The 22,750-nt window shown below is 37.8% G+C and overlaps 1 protein-coding gene across 1 annotated transcript in view; it reads right to left on the reverse strand.

Moving 5' to 3' along the window:
* The window catches only part of MORC1 (MORC family CW-type zinc finger 1), a 148,995-nt gene that overhangs the window by 120,972 nt on the left and 5,273 nt on the right, over positions 1–22,750 (reverse strand). The window contains 5 exon segments of the mRNA XM_033124165.1: positions 7,768–7,873; positions 10,386–10,545; positions 13,911–14,019; positions 14,626–14,716; positions 17,867–17,935. Coding sequence (XP_032980056.1) covers positions 7,768–7,873; positions 10,386–10,545; positions 13,911–14,019; positions 14,626–14,716; positions 17,867–17,935 — 535 coding nt within the window.

Raw genomic sequence — 22,750 nt, forward strand, 5'->3', positions numbered from 1 at the left:
CTGGGCCCTAGGTCAGACAAAAAAGACAAAAGGCAAACTCCATACGTGGGCCCTTCCCCCAACTCTCCCACTGCAATGAGATCCCCCTCCCCCCACCTTCCAGAGTCTCAAGCTAGTCCCTGAACTGAAGAGTAATGTCAAATTACAAGGGAGCTGTAGCACTCAGGTCCTAGAAAATGCCACTTTACAGCTGTGACCTAGGGAAGAGGCTGGGAAGAGTGTGACACTACTGGGCTGGGAGACTGAAGATACCTCCTTTCCTGCCCCTACCTTTTCTGGGCAGCAGTGCGGGACAATTGCATCTACAGAGACACATGCAGAGATCAACAGCAGGTGGCAGAGGCAGCTCTGGGCTTTCAGCAGCTCAGAAATCTCTCGTCCTCCACACCCCCTACAGAAGTAGTGCCCTAAGACTCAGGAGACCTGGGCATAGGGAATAAGCCCACCTCCCAGTGGCTGGCTGTGGTGCTCTCAGAATGCATATGTGCAGGCAAGAGCAGAAACTGCATTGACTAGGTAAAATCTACCATCCACACCCCATAGCCCCACTCATCTAGAACTGCAGTGCCAGGGACACTCTGGGAGGCAGGTGGCTGGCTCTGCCTCCACAACATGCAGAGGACTCTGTACAGCAGAGGACAACCTGGAGATTGTTTGGTGGGCTTAAGCCAAGACGGGTGCTGCATTTTTGTTGTTGTATTTTTTGTATTTCGCCTGTGTTGAATGTGGGTTAGCAGTTGTTTTCACATGTGAGTATATCTGTTTTTTTCTTTGTCGTCGTTGTTGCTGTTGTGCTTGTTGATTTGTTTTGTTCTGAAATTGCCCTACCAGGGCCCAGCCCAAGAGACACAAGATTCACCACACCTAGAGGCCAACTCCAGACCAATCCAGAGTATTACCAGGTTTGACCTACAAGTGACACACCCAGAGGGAATTCTCTACAGGCACAAGAGCCCTTAAGGGCCAAGCCTCATCTGAGCAGTCAACCCTCACAGAGCAGCTCATCCACTGTGGGAATAGCCAATTCTCACAACTAGTCAGCCTAGGAGTCAATCCCACCTACTGACAAGTCAAAGAGCAATTAAAGCTCAACCTTAACAGGAGAATACACACAACATAAGGGTCACCTTTGGAGCACACGCATAGGAGAAAAGGGAAGGGGCGCAAGTCAAATATAAAGGACACATACTCCGTAAGATACCCAGCAATGACCAAGAACCCTAGGGGATCTACCTAATACATTAAAACAAACACAGAGAGTCAGCCAGAATGGGGAAACAAAGAAACATGTCCCAGAAATAAAAGAAGAAACCTCCAGAATTGGAACCAAATGAAATAGAGGTAACCAACCTATCAGAGACAGAGTTCAGAACACTGATGATGAGAATGTTTAAAGAGCTTAATGACGACATAAAAAAGGATAGAGAAATCATAAAGAACAACCAGTTAGAACTAAAGAATATAATAACTGAAATACAGAACACACTTGAAGGAATTACCAGCAGATTAAATGAGGCAGAGAATTGAACCAGTGATTTAGAAGACAAGATAGCAGAGTCATCCAAGTGGAACAAAAAGATAAAAGAATAAAAAAACAATGAAAATGGTTTAAGAGCCTTCTGGGACAACATCAAGTGCAACAAGATGCGCATCACAGGAATACCAGAAGGAGAAGAGAGGGAGCAAGGGATCGAGAACCTATTTGAAGTAATAATGACCGAAAACTTCCCTAACCTGGTAAAGGAAACCGACATACAAGCCCAGGAAGTACAGAGAGTTCCAACCAAGATGAACCCAAACAGGCCCACACCAAGACACATTATAGTTAAAATGGCAAAGGTTAAAGACAAAGACAGAATCCTAAAAGCAGCAAGAGAAAGACAGTGGATTACATAAAAGGGAACTCCTATAAGACTATCAAATGACTTTTCTACAGAAACTTTGCAGGCCAGAAGGGAGTGGCAGGAGGTATTCAAAGTGATGAAAAACAAAAGCCTACAACCTAGATTGCTTTACCCAGCAAGGCTATCATTTAAAATTGAAGAGGAAATAAAGAGCTTCCCAGAAAAGAATAAGCTGAAGGAATTCATTATCACCAAGCCAGCAATGCAGGAAATGTTAAAAGGGCTTCTGGAAACAGAAGAAAGATGAAAATAACCTAACTAATGAAGACCAGAAACATAAATAACAAAATGGCAATAACTATGTACCTATCACTTTAAATATAAATGGGTTAAATGTTCCAATCAAAAGACATAGGGTGACTGAATGGATAAGAAAACAAGACCCTTGCATATGACTCACCTCAAGAGACTCACCTCATATCAAAAGACACACACAGGCTGAAAGTGAAGGAGTAAGATATTTCATGCAAATGGAAACGAGAAAAAAAAAACTGAAGTAGCAATACTTATATCTGACAAAATAGACTTTAAAATGAAGAATATACTAAAAGACAAAGATGAACACTACATAATAATAATAAAGGGCTCGATCCAACAAGAGGAAATAACTCTAGAAAACATCTATGCACCCAATATAGGAGTACCTAAATATATAAAAACAGATATTGACTATTACACTGATTTGTGTATTTATGCAGGTTTGATTAGTTTTCAATAAATTAGTATTTGTATACTACTTGAAGCCCCTCCCTTCATACCCACTCCGCCCTCTACCCAAAGATTAATGTCCTTGGAACAGCTGCTGGATCACCAGGGAAACAGTGTGGGCTACAAGCGAGAGGAAAGAAAACTCATGCTTGGATCCAGGATTCAGTGGTACATCTTATATGAAATTTCTGAATCTAAATTATGAAAATATAATTCCACACTGGTATCCACATAAAGAATTCTATGTCCTATGAATGAAATTAAAAACATCTTAATTATAGAATTGTAATTCCACACATGGTGTCTACATAAACTCTCTGGGTAAGGAATGCCAAAGGAGAATTACAGCCCTGTAGATTTTGCAGATACCAACTTATGCTAAGCACATATAAGGTAATGGTGGGCACTGACTCATTTTTATAACCTCCACCAGCTTGTCTTCCATTTGCTCAATCCGACTGCACTCCATCAATGTAGGACCTTCGAAAATGACTCTAAATTTTAATCCTCTGTGTGATTGTAATTGAAAGTTACTAACAGCCACTAGTGAGAAGGGAACAAACTCACTTGATTTTGTTTTGCACAAATGGATGATTTTGGAGGGAAAAATATACAACGTGGTAGGGAAAATAATTTACAAAGGCTTGAGATGTGGGTCTTGGTCCAGAATTCCAAAAATTACCACATCATAAATTAACAAACAAACACTGTCTGAGGCCAGCCCTAAAGAAAACATCTTGTTTTCTGTTATGCGTTCAACTTTTATTTTCTTTAACATTCAGTATTCTTAGCCCTTTCCCCACTGTCTTTGTTCCAAATTCTTGATTTTCTTTTCATTGCTTACAAAGTTATTTTTCATGCCACCTTCTTCCCTTCCAGGGGGCTTTGCCTAAGTTTAACATGACATATAATTCAACAGGATTCTTTCCCAGAAGATTTCTCCCAGTTTCTGCATATCATCCTAAACCTATGTATAATTCCCTGGCACTCTCCACATTCACAGATTAGAATTCTGATTTAATATATCCCACATTAAATGTAAACTTCTGCCTCATCTGCATTCGGAAATTCTGAGATGTGTTATCTATTTACACATTTTTTAAAAATTCAAGTGAAAACAGGTTATCTTTAGACTGATATCACCAAAGCCCACGCCACTACCGCCTGTGTGCTTGAACATTGCTCCTAATGAAATGTCCATGAGGTTACTGTCATCTTGAAACAAAGCCCTGCCAATGGTCTGATTACTATGGTTAGAGCCTCAGCCCAGCAGAATGATAAAGGGTTTGGATTGCTGCATTTAAAACGAATGCCAAATATTCGCAAGAACTTGATGAAAGCTCAGGCTCTTTGACTCAGTAGTCCCCATCCTGGGAATGTGTTAAGAAAAAAATTCAAAAGAATTTTAAAAAAAATCCATCTACATGAATATGTTTAGTTCAACATTACCCACAGATAATGTGAAATATTAGGACCAATGCTAGTATCCAAACATACAGGAAGTTATGTAAATTATCATGAATTAATTCAATGGACTATTAGAGAGGCAGTTATCAAGAAATCATTATAAAATCAGACTTATCAAGACTACATAATAACTTAGAATAAAGTTTAGAAGCAAATCATAAATGGAAAATGAAAAATGAGAAATTGCACTTAAACACTGGAATGGAACAATACAAATTAATAATTAAAGCATAAAAAATATTTTCCTAAAAATTTTTTAAAATATTGTTTTGCTCTTGATTTTACAATAAATAAAATTGGAAGAAAATAAATAATACCAGAAAACCTCTTCTCTGAGGCCAAATAAAAACCTAAAAGCTTGTATTTTCCTATTCCTATGCACAAAATTAAATTATTTTCTGAGCCAGCAGGACCACACCATCTAAGACTGAAAGTGAAAATAACACAGTTCCAACATTTGAAACTTGTTTTGGATAGATGTAGAATCATGCCCAGTGGCTTTAAGGGGATATAATAACCACAAGAAAAAGAAATGGTAAAGGAATTGTTACATTATAAACCACTTGTTCTCGAAACCAAGATGATGTAAACAGTACTTGATTAGAAGTTCAAATATCAGAAGTCATAAATGTAAGAAGTGTCAGAAAACGATCCATCTTGGACCAGAAATATTCTTTTAGCCCCAGGACTTAATGTTTTTCCAGTCCCTTAGTGAAGAGAAATGGGATGTTAATGTCAGAACTCACTGACTTTCTAGAAGGGAACACTCAAGTGGCATTACTCTCTGCCCAGGAGGTGCTACTGCCACCCCTTCTTGGCACCACCATGGTACTGGTATCAGAAGCCATGAAATACATAGCACCCTAGGTACAGAAATTATGTCTTCTCCTTACACTAATACTTCCTCATAAAATCCCATCCTCGTCTTTAAAAGACTTTTCTTGTGATTAAACTATGAAAAATTTTGTTTAAAAATCAAACAAAATGAAATCCAATGTAGTCAAGGTTCCAAAGTGGAATTGCACATGTCTTAGGTCTGATCCATTTTCTTTATTTTAGAATTAACTGCTCAAATGGCTTTGTTAAACAATCTGGAAACAGTTAAGAACTTTTTTCTCAAACAATTAGCTGTCAAATTATTCCTCAAATAATGTATTGTTTCCTGATGCTAGTGCTGAAATGCCAAGGCACTCTGATAGATAACTGTTTGAAAATGTATGCTCAGGCTTTTAAATAGCATGAGACATTGGTTTTGGAACCAGCTCTTAAGCGGAAGGACAGAGCCAGCAGGAAAAGGGAGAGGTAGTAATGGAGGTGCCAGTAACAATTCTGGGCCTCCTTTCTGACATTGGCATATTAATGTTGGCAAAAGAGTTCCCAGGATTCATCCAAGAGCAATTAGACTGGATTTTTTTTCCCAAAAAAGAAAACAACCTCCATTTTTGTGTAAATTAAGAGCTCTATATGTTGGAATGAAATGAAAAAAATATATAAGTCAGAAAAAAGTAGAAAAGATAATCTTAAAAATGTGTTACCAGTTACATTTTCTAACTGTGGAAAAGGCTTTCTAAATATCACCTCAAAGTCAAAAAAAAAAAAAAGAATATTCTGTTAAGTTGATGTGTTTAATTGAGTGTTACAAATCACCAAATTAAAGGCCACCCCTCAGGAAGTATACTGTCTGAGACGGATGGCTCAGTTGGTTGGAGCGCGAGATCTGAACAGGGTTGAGGTTCGATTCCCACATGTGCCAGTGAGCTGCACCCTCCACAACTAGATTAAAGACAACGAGCTGCCTCTGAGCTATTGGTGGGGTGGCTGGATGGCTCAGTTGGTTAGATGTGAGCCCTTAACAACAAGGCTGCCAGTTCAATTCCCACATGCGTTGGTAGGCTGTGCCCCCTGCAACTAAAGATTGAAAACTGTGACTGGACTTGGAGTTGAGCTGCGCCCTCCACAACTAGATTGAAGGATAACGACTTGACTTGGAGCTGATGGGTCCTGGAAAAAACACACTGTTCCCCAATATTCTCCAATTAAAAAAAAAAATGTTTAATAAAATAAAAAAATAAAAGTACACTCTTCGATATGGCAGCTACTGGGCACATGTGGCTACTGGGCACTAGTACAATTTGATATGTGCTATATGTGTAAAGCATACTATGGATTTCAAAGATTTAATATGAAAAAAGAATGTAAAATAACTCTTCATATTTTTATATCTTCACGACAGCTCACAGCAGCTTATGCCAACCTCTGGCTGCTCACGGCAGCCCAGCTCCAGGGAGAGCTGTTGTTCACAATTTTAGCTGCAGAAGGTGCAGCTCACAGGCCCATGTGGGAACTGAACCAGTGACATCGGCATTAAGAGCATGGCACTCCAACCACCAGAGCCACTGGGCCAGCCCTAACAAGTTTTATATATAAAATTATTTTAGAGAAACCTTGGTTTAGTCACTGTTCCATTACTTCTCACATTTTTCACCTACACCTCCCCCTCCCCCAGTGCTTTGTTTCCCCATGGATTTCTAAAAGTGAAGGAAAATGATTCTGTCGATTTATCTATTTATAAACTGGAAGTTTGAAGTTTATAGGGCCATTATAAATTGCTATTTGGTTATGTTCCTTTTCAATTCATACCATACTGATGCATTTTTAATGGTCTGTAATGAATAATGAACTCTGTTTTTTTTTTTTGGTTTTAATATTCACAAAATAGGAATTTTAGAATTAGAGAGTATTAAAGATCTTATACTCCAGTGGTCCCCAAACATGCTGGCACCTCTGAATCACCTGAGGAACATACGGGAAATATGCATTACTAGGCTTGATATCTGGAGAGTCTGACTCAGTAAGTCTGGAATCAGACAGGATCCTATACATTTATTATTATTATTATTATTAAAGTTTATTGGAGAAGATTTTTGCAAACAACGCCTCAGATAAGGGGCTAATATCCAAAAAATATAAGGAACTCATACAACTCAACAACAAAGAACAAATAATCCAATTAAAAAATGGACAGAGGATTTGAATAGATATTTCTCCAAAGAGGACATACAGATGGCCAATAGACATATGAAAAAATGCTCAACATCACTAATCATCAGAGAAATGCAAATAAAAACCACAATGAGATATCACCTCACCCCAGTCAGAATGGCTATCATCAACAAGACAAATAGTAACATGTGTTGGAGAGGCTGTGGAGAAAAAGGAACCCTCATACACTGTTGGTGGGAATGCAGATTGGTGCAGCTGCTATGGAAGGCAGAATGGAAGTTCTTCAAAAAATTAAGAATAGAATTACCAAATGACCCAACAATCCCGTTCCTAGGTATCTACCTGAAAAATCTGAAAACATTTATCCGTAAAGATGTATGTGTTCCAATGTTCACTGCAGCTTTATTTATGGTGGCCAAGACATGGAAACAACCAAAGTCTCATTTGATAGACGACTGGATAAGGATCCTATACTTCTTAAAAAGCTGCCCAGGTCACTCAGCGGTTTGGTCAGGTTTGGGGACCAGTGGTCTAGTCTAACTTACTTCATCTGTACTTGGGATAAAATGACTTGTCCTAGTGCTAAAGTCCAGTAACCTCTGACCTAGAACCAGGATGCAGGGCTCCTAACTACAGGTCTACACCACTGTTGAGAGACATTCTGTCAAACACACACATTACTCACTCCTCAAAAGCTCCAGCTATCAGTATATCTTCCTTGTCAGTTTTAATATCCAATTCTGGTTCTCCATTAAGCAGAAGCTTCAAGTTATAAATAACCAGCAAAGTACCTAGAAAATAGATGTTCGACTTGTCAATATTTTAACTGCACTAAATATTCATCATGGTGATAATACCCCATCTATTGATTTAAGCCTCCTCTAGGCCAAATTTCCCTGTGTACTTCAGTAAATATGCTTGGATGACTACTAAGATATATAAGTCTTATAGCAAATACCACTTTCTGCCAAAGAGTGTTGAGTTTCTACAGTATAGCACTACTTATTACTACTCAATTCATCATAAGTCTTGCAATGTGGATTCTTAAACTTGGGCACTCTTTTCAAAATTTGCATTATGAAATTGTTATGAGCCTTAGCCAAATTGTATTATAGGTAAAACTCCATTAGTAGAACTAAAATCAATGCACATAAGAACAAACATGAGTTTTTAAAATTTGTACATATATAAAATATTGTTTTTAGGCCCTATAACAAGTGTTGGCAAGTTTTTTTCTGTAAGGGGTCAGGTAATAAATATTTCAGGCTTTGCAGGCCATATGGTCTGTGTCACAACTACTTACAACTCTACCACTGTAATGTGAAAGCTGCCATTGAGAATACATACATGAATTAGTATGGCCGTATTCCACTAAAACTTTATTTATAAGAACAGGTATGGGTATGGGGCCAGATTTGACCTGTGGGCAATGGTTTGCTGACCCCTAATCTAAAGCACAGTTAACAAAAAGTCTGAATTCTTTACAAGGTTTTTTATGATATGAAGACAAACAGGATTGCCAGAAAAATTAAAAGAACAACCAATTAGACTTTTCTTTTTGGTAGTGTTTAAATACAAGGGAAAACAGCATAGTGGTTAAAAATTTGGACTTGTGAGCCTACCTGTCTGTGTCTAAATCCTAGATCAATCCTTTACCAGTGCCATAACCTCAGATAAGATTCTTAACCTCTTTGACCCTAATTTTTTAAATCTATACAGTGGAGCTTCTAAGGTATCCAAAACATTCAGTTGTTTTGAGGATTAAATGAGTTAATTTTTATCAACCATTTAGAAAAGTGTTCAGGAAATAGTGCACTCTCCATTAGTATTTGTAGAGACTATCCCAATTAGAAATCAACTAAGAGATTACATTAACTGTCCTCCAAGTATATCGTGTATATGTTAATAAAATTAAGACTTATTTAATTGCCACTATTTTTCCTCTATGAGAATGGGAAAAGGATGACATAAAATATCATTATTAAGATACAGATGATAAAGATGAACGGGGACTTTTAAGGTAACTGATTAGGCTGGGAGTTCTATGAGAGGAGATGAGCTCATGGAAGTTCATGAAAACACCCAGTCGAACTCTATGGTCCTAACTTCCTTTTCAGAAAACTCTATGGTTCTAACTTCCTATCTCCCTACTTAAATATCATCCATCGTAGCACACAAGCCAGAATGTACATGTGGCTTGCCAGGTCTGCACAGGCTGGTGCTGGGTTACAGCCCTCTTTCCTTTTCGTTTTTCTTTTTCCCAAATAAATCCTTTTTTGTGACAAAATAACTAGTCAATATTATTGTTCATTTAACACAGAGAACAAATTGATGGTTGCAAGATGGGAGGGGGTTTGGGAGGCTGGACAAAAAGGAATTAAGAAGCACAAATTGATAGTTACAAAATAGTGACAGAGATGTAAAGTACAGCATAGGGAACATAGTCAATAAGATTGCAATAACTATGTATGGTGTCAGGTGGGTACTAGACTTATTGGGGGGATAAGTTCGTAAATTACATAAATGTCTAACTACTATGCTATATACCTAAAACAAAAATAAAATAATATTGAATGTCAACTGTAATTGAAAAATTGTAAAAATCACTATTAAAATGCTGCAGGTTAAGAAATAATGAAAGTAATGTAGGCTAAGTAAGAAAAAAAATTTCTCAGAATTTCTGCATAAACATTATATAAATCAAGGAGTTGCAAAAAGCAGAATGCACAAAGCTTCTCTAGAGTAGGGTTATGTTTGCTTCTAGATATGAAAAGTGATGGAAGTCTAGAGAAAGATTGGCACCAGAAAATGTTACTAGACAGTACAATCTACACATTGAGCAGAAAGTTGGTGGAGGCTGCAATAATGCAAAAATATCTGTTACTTTGGAAAATAATATCTATAAAGCTTTTGTTAACTTCCACAGAAAAATAGCTAACACTTATAACCCTGGGATCATCTAACCTTAGACGCAGCAGTAAGTATCTTAAAATTTTGCTGTCTGGTGTAGGGACTATGAAGCCACTGTGGTTATAGCTTGCATCGTCCTCTTCTTATCCATTTTCACCAAGTCCATGCAAGTATAAACCTTTCTCCTAGTGTCAGGGATTCAGAGGTATTCATTTTTGGATTCTCTTAATATAAATGTAATATAATTACATGTATAAAATAAATGACTCGCCCCATGTGAGATTCCACATAATACTACAAATAGAATAAATATGAACACATACACATAGTGTCTTTCATAAGACACTGAAAACAAATATTTCCATCAAAATTTCTGAGTTTTGATGATCTTACCACATTTCCCATAGATTACATCAAATTGCTGCATTAATTCAGCTTCGGTGGTAAATGGAGAGTACTTATAAATTATAGACAACTCCGTGGAGAATTTCTGAGGATCATCTGTGACAGATTCCCTGGTTCTTGTTAACCACGAAGGTATTGGAACCACAACCTATTAAAAAAAATCAATTTACTATAAAACACACAAATAAAAGCCATCATTCTTTTTGTCTGATCCTAATTCAGTCCACTCTTCAGCCAAATTGCCAAACACCAAGTTAAAAGTTTATTTCCCTCTTGTATTCTAGTTTTACGAGGAAGAGACACATAACAAATATGTAGTAGAGTCAGGGTTTTATTCTAAAATGCTCGATTGTGTAATGGGACAGGTGGAATCTACTTCTACTCTCTTTTGAAATACAGGTACAATGGCAGAGGAAACAACAATATCGGCGTTTTATAAGTTGAAAAGTAGAAGACAGCATATCCAAGAAAACCAATCCAAAGCCCATGAAGGAAAGGAGAAGAACCAGCCTGATTTATAATTCATAATCCCTTAAAAAGGCATAGAAATTCATGGCACAAATTAACTCTAGAGGTAGGCAAAGGGGGAAGGGAGCTGGAAGCGCATCCAGACCCCCATCTGACAATAGCTCCTCCCCCACCTCCACAAAGACTAGATAGGCACTCTTTGGAAACAGTGGGACAAAGCATTTCTGGGTTAAATGACATACCGGGCACAGTTGTCAGGAGTCCTTAATGAAATTAGAGGGATTCAGTAGAAAAAACAAATATATATAGAAAGAGATAAATACAGAGATAGAGATATATAGATATAGATATAGATGAATGATACTGAGAACACCAAATCTCTTCTCCCATTCGGCTCCCAGAAAGCTGTCAGCTAGGTCTTCAGGCAGAAGACTGCAGGAGTCTTCTCTGAGAAATCTGGCCAGCCCAGAAGGAAAGACATAAAGAAAATACACTGAGGGTTTCCCAATAACACAGCCCAGCTAGATCTAGTTATTGAGACACTCATCGCTGCCAAGCCCTCACATTCTCAGAGCTTTCAATTGGCATTTTACCGGACTAATCTTTAAAGTACAGCAGGTTCTCAAATAATGTCCTTTTGTTCAACATTGTTCCACTACAATGTTGATGAGAAGGAAAAAAAGTGATTCCTGGACAGGGCCACTGTCTGCTGAGTTTGTATGTTCTCCCCATGTCTGCATGGGTTTTCTCTGGGTATGCTGGTGTCCTCCCATATCCCAAAGATGCATACGTGAGGTGAACTGGTGTGTCTACATTGTTCCATTCTGAGTGAGTGTAGGTGTGTGAGTACACCCCGAGATGGAAAGGCGTCCTGTCCAGGGTGGGTTTGTGCCTTGTGCCCTGCTGGCAAAGGCTCCTACTACCGGCGACCCTGCACTGGTGTAAGTGGGTTGGAAACGAATTCTCTTATTTGTTCTTACTCATCTTTCTTAAATGTATGTATAGATCACATTTATTTCATTGTTTAATATTAAAAGGGTTTGGGGTCTTTATTTAGAAATTTGGTGATGTTTTTGTGACCAGAAGTTGGCTAAAGGAACTTAACTCTTATTATATCAATTAGCCTACGGTAAAATTGATTTCATTATACATTGTTTTGATTAAAGTCAGTTTCCAAAAACCTACCCATAACTTTGAGGACTTACTGTATTCAAAATGAATAACCATCCAAGAAAAGCATCTAATATGATAAATAGAGACCAAATAAACAAGTATAAACAAAAACTCAGTGGAAACAAAAACTGTAAGAAGAACATGAAAATTTCAGGGGAAAAAAATTAATCATTGTTATTAGGTTGGTGCAAAAGTAACTGCAGTTTAAAAGGTTAAAAATCATTGCAAAAACCAGGATTATTTTTCACCAACCTAATAGTATTTCAGAGCTCTAAGAGGAAATCCATGAAACAAGACCTACATATCATTTCAAAAGTAACACTGAGAGAATAGAAAAGACTTCTTGGAAATTAAGAATATGATTACAAAAAAGAATTTCTATGAAAGTGTTAGAAGGTAAATGTTATAAAATCTCCCAGCAAACAAAACAAAAATACAAAGGACAAAACATAGGACAAGAAAGTTAAGAAAATTAAAGAACTGGTCCCAGACATCTAAGAGCTAAGAATCAGGAATTACAAAAGGATATGGGTGGAAGAAATCATCAAATGTTACAGGAAAATATCCCAGAATTGAAGGATATGAGTTTCCAGATTGAAAACATACAACAAGCACCCAGCACAATGGATACAAATAGATTCACCCAAAAGCAAAATGCTGGAATCTGAACATTGGGAACAAAGAAGATTCTACTGAAATTCAAAAAGTAGAGGGGTGAAAAAAAGAATGATTCACATACAAGACCCAGGAGTTAAAATGGCTTCAGATATCTCAATAACAACACTACAAATCAGAAGATAATGGAGAAATGCCTTCAAAGTTCTGAGGAAAATTTATTCCAACCTAGAATTAATACCAAACCAAACTATCATTAAGTTTCCAAGTAAGATGAAAACATTTTCATGCATGCCTGTGAGGTCTAAAAATATTTTCTCTCTCACGCACCCTTACTAAGGAAGCTACTGGAGGATATATTACACCAAGAAGAGAGACAAAGCAATGAAAGAACACATGAGATTTAGGATCTGAGATCTGACACAAACGAGAGGTGAAGAAACTCGCCAGGACAGTGGCAAGGGCAGATCCCAAGATGGCAGCTGAACACCACCCATGGGGAGCAGAAGCGTGAGCTGCAACACATGAGAAATGATACAGACAAAGAAAACCATGCAAATATTCAGTGGTAGTGATAAATACACTAAAAACACTAAGCAGAGAATTAATTCCAGGGAAAAACACTTTGATAATCAGACGGTTTTCTGCTTGTTTTCTTTCCACAGGGTCTATCCAGTGCTAGGCAGACATCAGTGTCTCAACATGTACTTTCCGTACTGAATTATAACCGATATTCTTAATAGTAAAACTCAGACACACCACAAATAAATAAAATGTCTCTGGGTCATCAAGTAGAGTTGAAATTATGGTCACTAGAGTTATAGTTTTAATTCTACTTCATATTCAATTTCTTTAAATTGTTGTATCCCAAGTCTTTAAATTCAATGTTCTATTTATTTTTAAAATGACAATCCGTTTATGGCACATAATGGTAGAAATGTTTTGCAGACTTCTTTGGAAAAAGCTCATTGTGCCAAAAGGAGCCTCTTATTCTGGGAGATCTGGGTGTATGGAGAAGGAAAATAAAGTTCTGCAAAATGACTAGAAGGCGAAAACCCACTCAAGAAAGGGTCAATAGGAGAGAGGAGAGGCTTCCAGTAACCACAGAATGACCAGCTACCCTCTCTCCACTTTCAAAACATATTCCTAAATTTCTAAATCAGAATCATAAAGAACCCATGATACACATTACCCCCGATATGGGAAGTGAAAACAACACCGTTACCATTGGAACTGAAGGAAAATCTCAACTCTTACCTCACTCAGACCTTCTCTTTCACAGAATGTCTGAGAAAAAAACACACAGGTCATCGTTTCCTCCTTCTTTGTAAAAAGAATAAAGTCTTTTCCAATTCTCATGGATCCACTATATTAAAAATCAAGAATATAACGGTTTACAACGCAAACACTAAAAAGAAGGAACAGGTTGTTCTCCTCACAGAAATAATGCCATTATTTTGCTGACCCACCATTAAGAGGTATAATATGACTTTTGTTCTCAAAGTAGAGCAGATGGATTTGAGTTAATCCAGCCCTACACTCTTGCTTGAGACATGACTGTTGGATATAAGGTGCTATGGGGGCTGAAGAAAACAACAATCATCTGTCCCTGGCAGGTGCCACAGTGGTGATAGCGACCTCATACCCTTCCTTGCCTTTCATTGCAGCATACTAAGGAAATAAGCTATGGGCACAAGCAACACCTATGCTTTGAGAAACAATAGGACATAGAGATACAACGAAGCTCTAAAGCACAGCAATCCTGGAAAGAAGAGTCATCATCTATTTGAGAATTAATTTTTAAAATGTAAAGATCCAAGTCAGCTATGGTATGGAGATTCCAAAACAAGGTAGGACTCCCAAATTTATATATTTTTTTTAGGTTTTACAAACTTGGACCATTCTGAATAAGATTGCCTTTAACGATTGTTCCCAATATCAATACATGCCATAAAGGAAAAAAAATTCTCACCTTTTAAGACCATTGCCATATTGCCCAATGAACTTTAAGGTCGATAACCGTTTCTTGGATGTTCCAAAGTAAATTATATCTGAGGCTTCCTCTGCAATTAACAAAGACATGTAAGGTGGTTAGGAATTATGACAGTGACCTGAGGTCCAGTTGTCACGATGTCACACGTATCTCAGGATATTAGGACAAATGCATACCTTTTGGGTCAGCCCAGAAACAAGGATCCTTGTCAGGCTCCATAATCTGTGACTAGAATTTTAACAGTATTATATTTGAGTTCTTCAAACAGACCTAGCCATGTGGCTTGGGGTAAATAAGAGTTTAAAACGCTGAATGATAGTTTTCTTGTCACTAAAAGGAAACTACTAATACTTATATCACAGAGTTATTCATGAAGATAAATGAAATGAATTAAATGAGATGATGTATTTGTGAAACCCTGAACATAACACATGGCACTTGATAAATGTGAATAAATTGGAAGTGTTAAGACTATTTGTTCCACTAGTAATTTTCCATGGCTCTGGCTCTTATCCAGCCCCATATGAGACTGAGAAAACCAGAATGCCTCCTGTTCTGATACTACTTGGTGAAGAAGGGCTCCTTGTTTCAGACTTTCAGAGTTAAACTCTTGAGCTCCCCAGGGCATTCTGAAATTCCAGAGAAGAATTCAATGGACCTCAGAAAAATGCATTACTTCCAGAAACAGGAATGATCCCAGGGAAACAGGAAAAGATAGAAACAGCTCTCCCAATTGGCCTAACTGAATACATACCCTAGAATTTTCCAGAGGACCCTATGTCAGTCTGGGGGTAGTTCAGTCATATCCAGTACGGGCATGTAAAGGCTACCAGGAACTCTGTTTGTCGAAAGCTAACTGGACATTCAATCCCATGTTCTTTAAGGGGTAAGTATTAGGTGAGGGTGTCCATAATGACAATATTAGCTACTACTTATTGATTGTCTAGTATGTGCTAGGTACTGTATTATATATTTTACATGAACTATTTAATATTTATAACAGACCTTCAGGGAAGATATTATTATGACCTGAATATCATAGATGAGAAAATTTAAGAAATTGCTATAATCTGTCTAAGGTCACACAGCTGATACATGCTGCCGCAGGACTACAACCCAGAGTTGTCAAAGACCAAACCTTATAGTTTTCATCGTATGGTGGCCAGAGTTCTGGGCACAGGGACAGAATCCGGAATAGGACAGACATAAGCCCTGCTCTCAACAACTTTATGCAATGGTAGGAGAAACAGGCTGAAATAAGTAGGCAAATAAACAAGCTCATTTCTGAGAGTCTAAGCCAAGGAAACAAAACCAGGGTGATGTGATAGAGGAGTGTGGCCTGCAGATAGAATGATCAGGGAAGGCCGCTTTCATAAGGCGGTAGCTGAGATGAGATTCAAATGATGAAGAGCCAGTAAAGTGCAGCGGGGGTGCTATCAGCAAGGAAGTGCGAATAGGAGAAAAGGTCATTGGCCAAATAATGCAAAAAAACAAAATTATCCAAAGTCAGAACAAGAACTGAGTAGGATATCTGAGCATTTCTAAACTTGCTAATAAATTCTTGGACTATTCAGACCAAAGGGGGGACTTCAGACACTCAAAAGAAATCGAAAGCATTACTGGGGAATATGGATTTTATTCTAAAGCAATGTAAAACCACTAAGAGTTTTAAACAGGAGAATGACATGATATGATTTACATTAAAAGAAAAAAAATCCATTAAGGATTTCTGATGGGGAAAGGAATATAACGGGACAAGACTGGAGGTGAAACAAGTTTGGAAATTACTGCAGTCATCTTCTATGAGTCAAGATTGATCTGGCTCAATTTGGACAACAGATTATTTTTTTCACTCATCAAATAAACTCTTCCTCCTAATTACTTAATGTCCAATCAATGTTAATAAAGAATTGTTCTCTCAACAGTAGTGAGCTTTTTAAAAATACTATTGTATATGTCAACCCAAGTGTGAGTTCCTTCTGCAAACCTGAGTATTTGTCACTTGTCTGTGTTTTGATCATTTTGTTTGTGGACATATATGAAAGGAATTGCTTCCTTTTTTAAAGAATTGCCTTGGAATACATCATATATTCTGTAATTTATTTTAAGAATTCAGGGAAATGAACTTAACATTGAACCTAAAAGTGAAAAAATGAAACTGCTTTCTCAGAGTGGTTTTCTCACGAACTCTGCTTTCTCTCATTTAAACACTAAGAACCAACACTACTTTTAATCAAAATGACCTGGAAAAATCAAAATTATCCAAAAACAGAGCAAGAACAGAGTAGTATATTTGAGCATTTCTAAACTTGCTAATAAATATTCTTTGATGACTCAGATCAAGGGGGAACTTCAGACACTCAGAAAAAGATAACTGTTTTACTTTGTATTCTTACTTTCTATCAGCACCAATGAGCAGTCTTTCCTTTGGTGTGGGGCTGACTAGAATAGTTCCATTGTTAGTTGAACTCACTCACCATTTAAACACAGTCAGTGGTCAAAACTTTGGCTTGTGGGACATAGACAAGTGTTATAAGAATTCAGGGATAAGCTATCCCAAATAACTCAAAGCCCTCATCAGAGGAAATAAACATTTCAATTTCACAGCAAACAGGTGTTGCACACCTACGATGTGCTGGCTTTATGTGAGCCTTGGAGATAAAAAGGTAAGTCATGCAAAGTTTTGTAGATATATTCATTGTGATAGGTACATTCAACTGATGCAACTAAACCTTTGAACATGCAGAGAAAAATCACAAACTGCTAAAAACAAAGAGAGGTGACCTTTACCCCAAGGTTAAACAGAAAATTAAAAAATAGCCTACAGGCATTGAAAACTGACTGCCTCAGAGCTCTTGCAAGCAACATCTGAAAGATGGTCTAAAAACAAGCTCAGAGTCCAACCAGTTACTATTTGCATTCCATTCATTTCCAGATGCTGTTTCTTATAAATAATTGAGTGCCTTCTATCTTTCATTTTTCTGGCAATATTTATTTACATTCCCTTTTTGTCTTGGTTTAGATGGTTACAATGAATTTACTCTGACAGCTGAAATATTTAAATCTAAAAAGTTCAACAGTGTGTTAAGTCTGGAGTTTATTTTCCCTAATAGCTTCATACCTGTTTTTGCATAGATAGCTCAATTTATTTTTATTTATTTTATGAGTTTTCAGACTGGTTCCTCTAACAGCCAGTTAGGTATCTAAACAATTAACTTACCAGGGCTCATACCGCATCCATCATCCAGAAAGCACAACATGAACCCACCCTGCAGTTTTTCATTAGCCACTGTAAAAGAAAACAGTTATTATTAATAAATATTGGGCTTAATTTGTTCGTCAAAAAGTCATGCTGCTCATATAATTATTCGTCTTCAAATGCAGCCACTGAGTGACAGTGTTATGGCACAATGATAGAGCTCAGAAAGGCGGTTTGACTACATTTTCACAAGAAACTGCAGGGGGAAAACAATCAAGCAACAAAAAGGCTTTGAATTAACATAAAATATCTACACATTAATAAATTATGTATTCAGCATGACATGCCCTGCTCTGGAACTTGACTGGTCCTTTAAACTTCAGGTATTTCCTCCCTGGGAGAGGAAATAAAGGTAGACCGTGATGTGACCCCAGCATCCTTCTATCCAACTGATCAACCTTTATTCTCTTCCACCAAAGCATTAATTCTAAAGTCAATCTAGGCCATTCTTATTAAATTCATCAGGCTCCCTTCTAAGTACTTAATTCCCATAAGAGCCATTTGAGCATCATTCTTAGTGGCAGCAAATATTTGCCACTTGAAGATGCATTTGATTTCTGAAAACGGCTAAGTTATTTAGAATCAATTTTGATGATTAAGAGATATTAAGTTATATAATATAATCGTTTGTTTAAAAAAAATTAACGGTGTAACTAAAACTAATGAGATTAATTTTACTGCAAGGTTTATAATCTGGCCCTGAAAGTAATTTTGGCATTGGGATATATGAGTTCTAGCACTTTTTTTTTTGATAACAGTTTTATTGAGAAATAGCTTACACACACACACAAACTGTACACGCTTCAAGTGTACAATTCGGTATATTTTGACATATGTTCATACACATTAAAGTATCACCACAATCAAAGCAGTGAACATACCCATCATCCCAGATGTTTCTTTGTGTCCCTTTGTTATCTCTCCCTTCTATCCTTTCTATGCCCTATCCTCCTCAGCCCATCCCAGGCAGCCACTGATTTGCTAAGGCTGTCCTTATCGATTCATTTCTGGCACATTTGTTAAGTCAACATATGTGTGCAACATTCCCTCTAATTCACATTTTAAAAATGCAGTAATGTTCAAGATAATCCATGAATATCTAAGAAACACACCTAAGCTTTCTGGGTTCATAATTTTACGGTCAGTTGCTCACTTCTAAATCCTCCTCCTCTCTCTAATTCACTTCCTGTCCATAAACCCTCTGTATCATCCCTACCATCTTATTTTCCCAGTTTTTCTCTATATCTGGCCGTCTGGTCTATTTACTTCACCTTCTGTGTCAGAATATTCCTCTAACCCCTGCCCTTTAAGTATTTGCTTTGTTCACTCCTCCCTCTGATTTTGCAGCTCTTGGTATATCGTTCTCATGAAACGAGCTTGCACAACGAAGGGCACTTCTTTAGTGAATAGGTGAGAAAGACCCAAAATGCCCAAGAGACATATACAGTGAAAACCTCAGGATGAGCAAGTTCTCGATATCCTCACCCATATACAGACTTTTAATTCCCCATCCTTTATGTCTCGGATTTGACCACTTTCTCCATCCCCACTATACTGTTTCAGTTCAGAAAACCATCATCTCTCCCTTCTGGATTACAGCAACAGCACCCTAACCCCTTGCTCCCACTAAAATCAGAGTACAGCCAGTCTGCAGCCAGTTGTGCATTTCACTACTCTCCTGCTTATAACCCTTGCATGGCTTCTCATGACCCACGGGATGAAATCCAAACCAGTTAACAAATCTTGCTTACCTGTTATAACCCGGCCCCCCTCCCTCTCTGTGATGGTTAATTTTATGTGTCAACCTGGCTAAGTTATGGTACCCAGTTTTTTGGCCAAACACCAGCTTAGATGTTGCTATGACAGTATTTGTAGATATAATGAACATTCGCAATCAGCTGACTTTCATTAAAGCAGATGACCCTCCATAATGTGGGTGGGCCTCATCCAATCAACTGAAGGCCTTAAAAGCAATGACTGAGATGTCCCAAAGAAGCAGCAATTTTCTGCCTCAAGACTGCAGCACAGAAACACTAATTTAGTTTCCAGGCTGCTGGTCTGTCCTGAAGGTTTAGAACCCAGGACAGCAACATCTGGATTGCCAGCCTGCCAGCTGCCCTACAGATTTCAGACTTGCTAGCCCTCACAATTATGAGAGTGTATATATAAAAATATAAACACACATGTACACACACACACACAGGGTGCCAAAAAAAACATTTTAAGAGAGGGGAAAACTGAAGCCCTTTCCTCTATGTTGAGGGACACCACAGGGCTGCCCCCTTTCACCTCTGCTTGTCAACACAGTATTGGAAGTCCTAGAGAGAGCAATCAGGCAAGAGAAAGAAATAAAAGGCTTATAATCCAAATAAGGAAAGAACAAGTTAAATTGTCACTTTTTGCAGATGACATGATGCTATATATAGAAAACCCTAAAGACTCCACCACAATGCTATTAAAAACAATAAATGAATACAGTAAAGTTGCCGGCTACAAAAATCAATGTACAAAAGTCCGTTGCATTCCCATGTACTAACAATGAAACCTCAGAAAAATAAAAGAAATAATTCCTTTTGCCAAAAAAAAAAAAAAAAAAGTAAAAAGCTGGCACAGTGTGTACTCAGCACTTACCCAGTGCTCACCACTTGGTGAGCACTCAGAACACATGTTTTAACGCACACCCGTGTTTACTAAAACTAATACACAGATAAACAGATATACACAGATAAAATAATAATAAATAATAAAATAACTAATACACAGATAAAACACCCTTGGCTAAATATATATTTAGTTTGAATTTTACATCCCTCAAATTCCTTAAAGAAAACTTAAAGACTGGGGAGTAATTCAGGAGACTCACTAAATGATTTGAAAACTAGCCCAATGCTTAAATAAACTATGCATGCCCATACAAATTCTATATGTTGGCGCATAAGCTCTGGCCCTGGTTTGTTTATTTATTTATTTATTTATTTATTTATTTAATTTTTAAGGAAAAATCAATTTGCTTGGTTTACATCCGTATTACTGTTTGCTGCAATAAAAATTTTAAAAATTATAACATGAATAGATAATACAAAACCAAAAATCATAAGTTCAGTTTTTCACAAAACACGTAAAACTAAAGAAAGAAGTGCCATTTTGAAACCAAATTGCGACGATTCTTTTTCATTTATTACGACAATGACAAGTACTAGAGCAGGCGAGGTAAATACCAGTCACGTCCTGCTGGTGTCCCGCCACAGACACAAAAGAACATAATGTGTGAATTCTGATTACATTTGTTGACGTTGTGATTCCAGATAATTCCTCTCAACCCTTCATCATAATATGTGTGCTCTGAATGAAATGCAGCTTAAATCTGTCCTCCCTTTTCCATTTCTAGGACCTCTGCCCTCCTTGAAATTCTCATAAAATCTTACTTAGGTCCTTTCCATAGCTCCACCTTCCCGCTATCTCCTTTCACATTTCTACAGACCGTCATTTATGTTACTGCGGGAGTATCTTTAAAAAAGGAAAAGAGCACATTTCTAATTTGCCAAATGACATTGCTCAAAGTTCTTCAATAGTCCACTGTCGACAGGGGAAAAAAAAAAAACCTTAGTGTGGTATTCAAAGTGCTTGTCCATTTGGCTCCAACACTCGGCTCCAATCAAACTAGCTCAGTTATTGTTCCCTGAATGCTTTTCCCCTCGAGCATCTGCATGGATCACTCACATCATTCAGGTCTTTGCTGGTACATCACCTATTTAGGTGATTTCCCTTATCGCCCTGTGAAAATGGTACATCTTGCCCATCACTGTGTTCTCTCATCCCGCTTTATTTTTTTCCTTTCCACACTTATCATTGCCTGGTATATTACGTATTTGTTCATTTCTTTACTGCCTGTCGCTCACCATTAGAATGCATGTTCCATGAGCACACAGACTTAATCAAATATTTTGGAATGCTCTATCCCCGGCCCCTAGAATAATTACATGGTTCATTCAAAATAGGCCCTCAATAAATTATTATTGAATAAATGAATGAATCTCTGAATTAGTCTACCTCTGTTCTTTTTCTCACAGTAATTCCTCAGAGAGGAATATTCCTTTCTTCCTATACTACTTGACAAAAATCACATCCATATTTGAAGTCCTAGCTCTTTAAGATGAGGCATACTTTCTCGGTGTTCCCACCACACTTTGAGTTTCTCCAGAGCAAGAGACACTTATTCTATTTGACTCTATATAGTTGGATATGTAAGGGAAGATTCTCCACTATTGCTGTTTCCTTCTATGTGGGATGGAGTTCAATTAGTAGACATATACAGAGACCCTTCCCTGTCCTTTGATCACTTTCCCCTGTAGCCATGAGCTCACTCATCTGCCTGGCAATTTAGGGAGGCTCCGTTCAGATCTCTCATGGTTCCTCTTGGGAGTGAGCTGCCTGCAGAGCATGAGGTCTACTTCGCTTTCCCCAGGGCACTGCAGTTCCACGGGGAAGCCTGACTCCTCTGGGGGACAAGTGGCTGGTCCTGAGGTGTGACCACCAAGTCTGCTAGCCCTTCACACTAAGCTCCAGACTCCAACCCAGCACTTACCAGTAGGAAAGACTGACTCTCTTGTTTTAGTTCTCCCTTTTCAGAACTTGGAGAAGAGAAAGGGAAGAAGAATGTCATGTATTATGTTCCCTCAGGTCTCTCAAAATGTCCATATATTCCTCCCTCATGAACCATAAACACCCACCTGGCAGAGGATCATAAACACTTAGAAAACTAAATTGAACTGAGTTGCTTTTTAAATACAGTTACGGATTTATATTGTGGACCCTCTTCTCTCGCCTGTGACCAACAGCCAAAAT

This window comes from Rhinolophus ferrumequinum, chromosome 2 (assembly GCF_004115265.2).
Source record: "Rhinolophus ferrumequinum isolate MPI-CBG mRhiFer1 chromosome 2, mRhiFer1_v1.p, whole genome shotgun sequence".
Lineage (NCBI taxonomy): Eukaryota > Metazoa > Chordata > Mammalia > Chiroptera > Rhinolophidae > Rhinolophus > Rhinolophus ferrumequinum.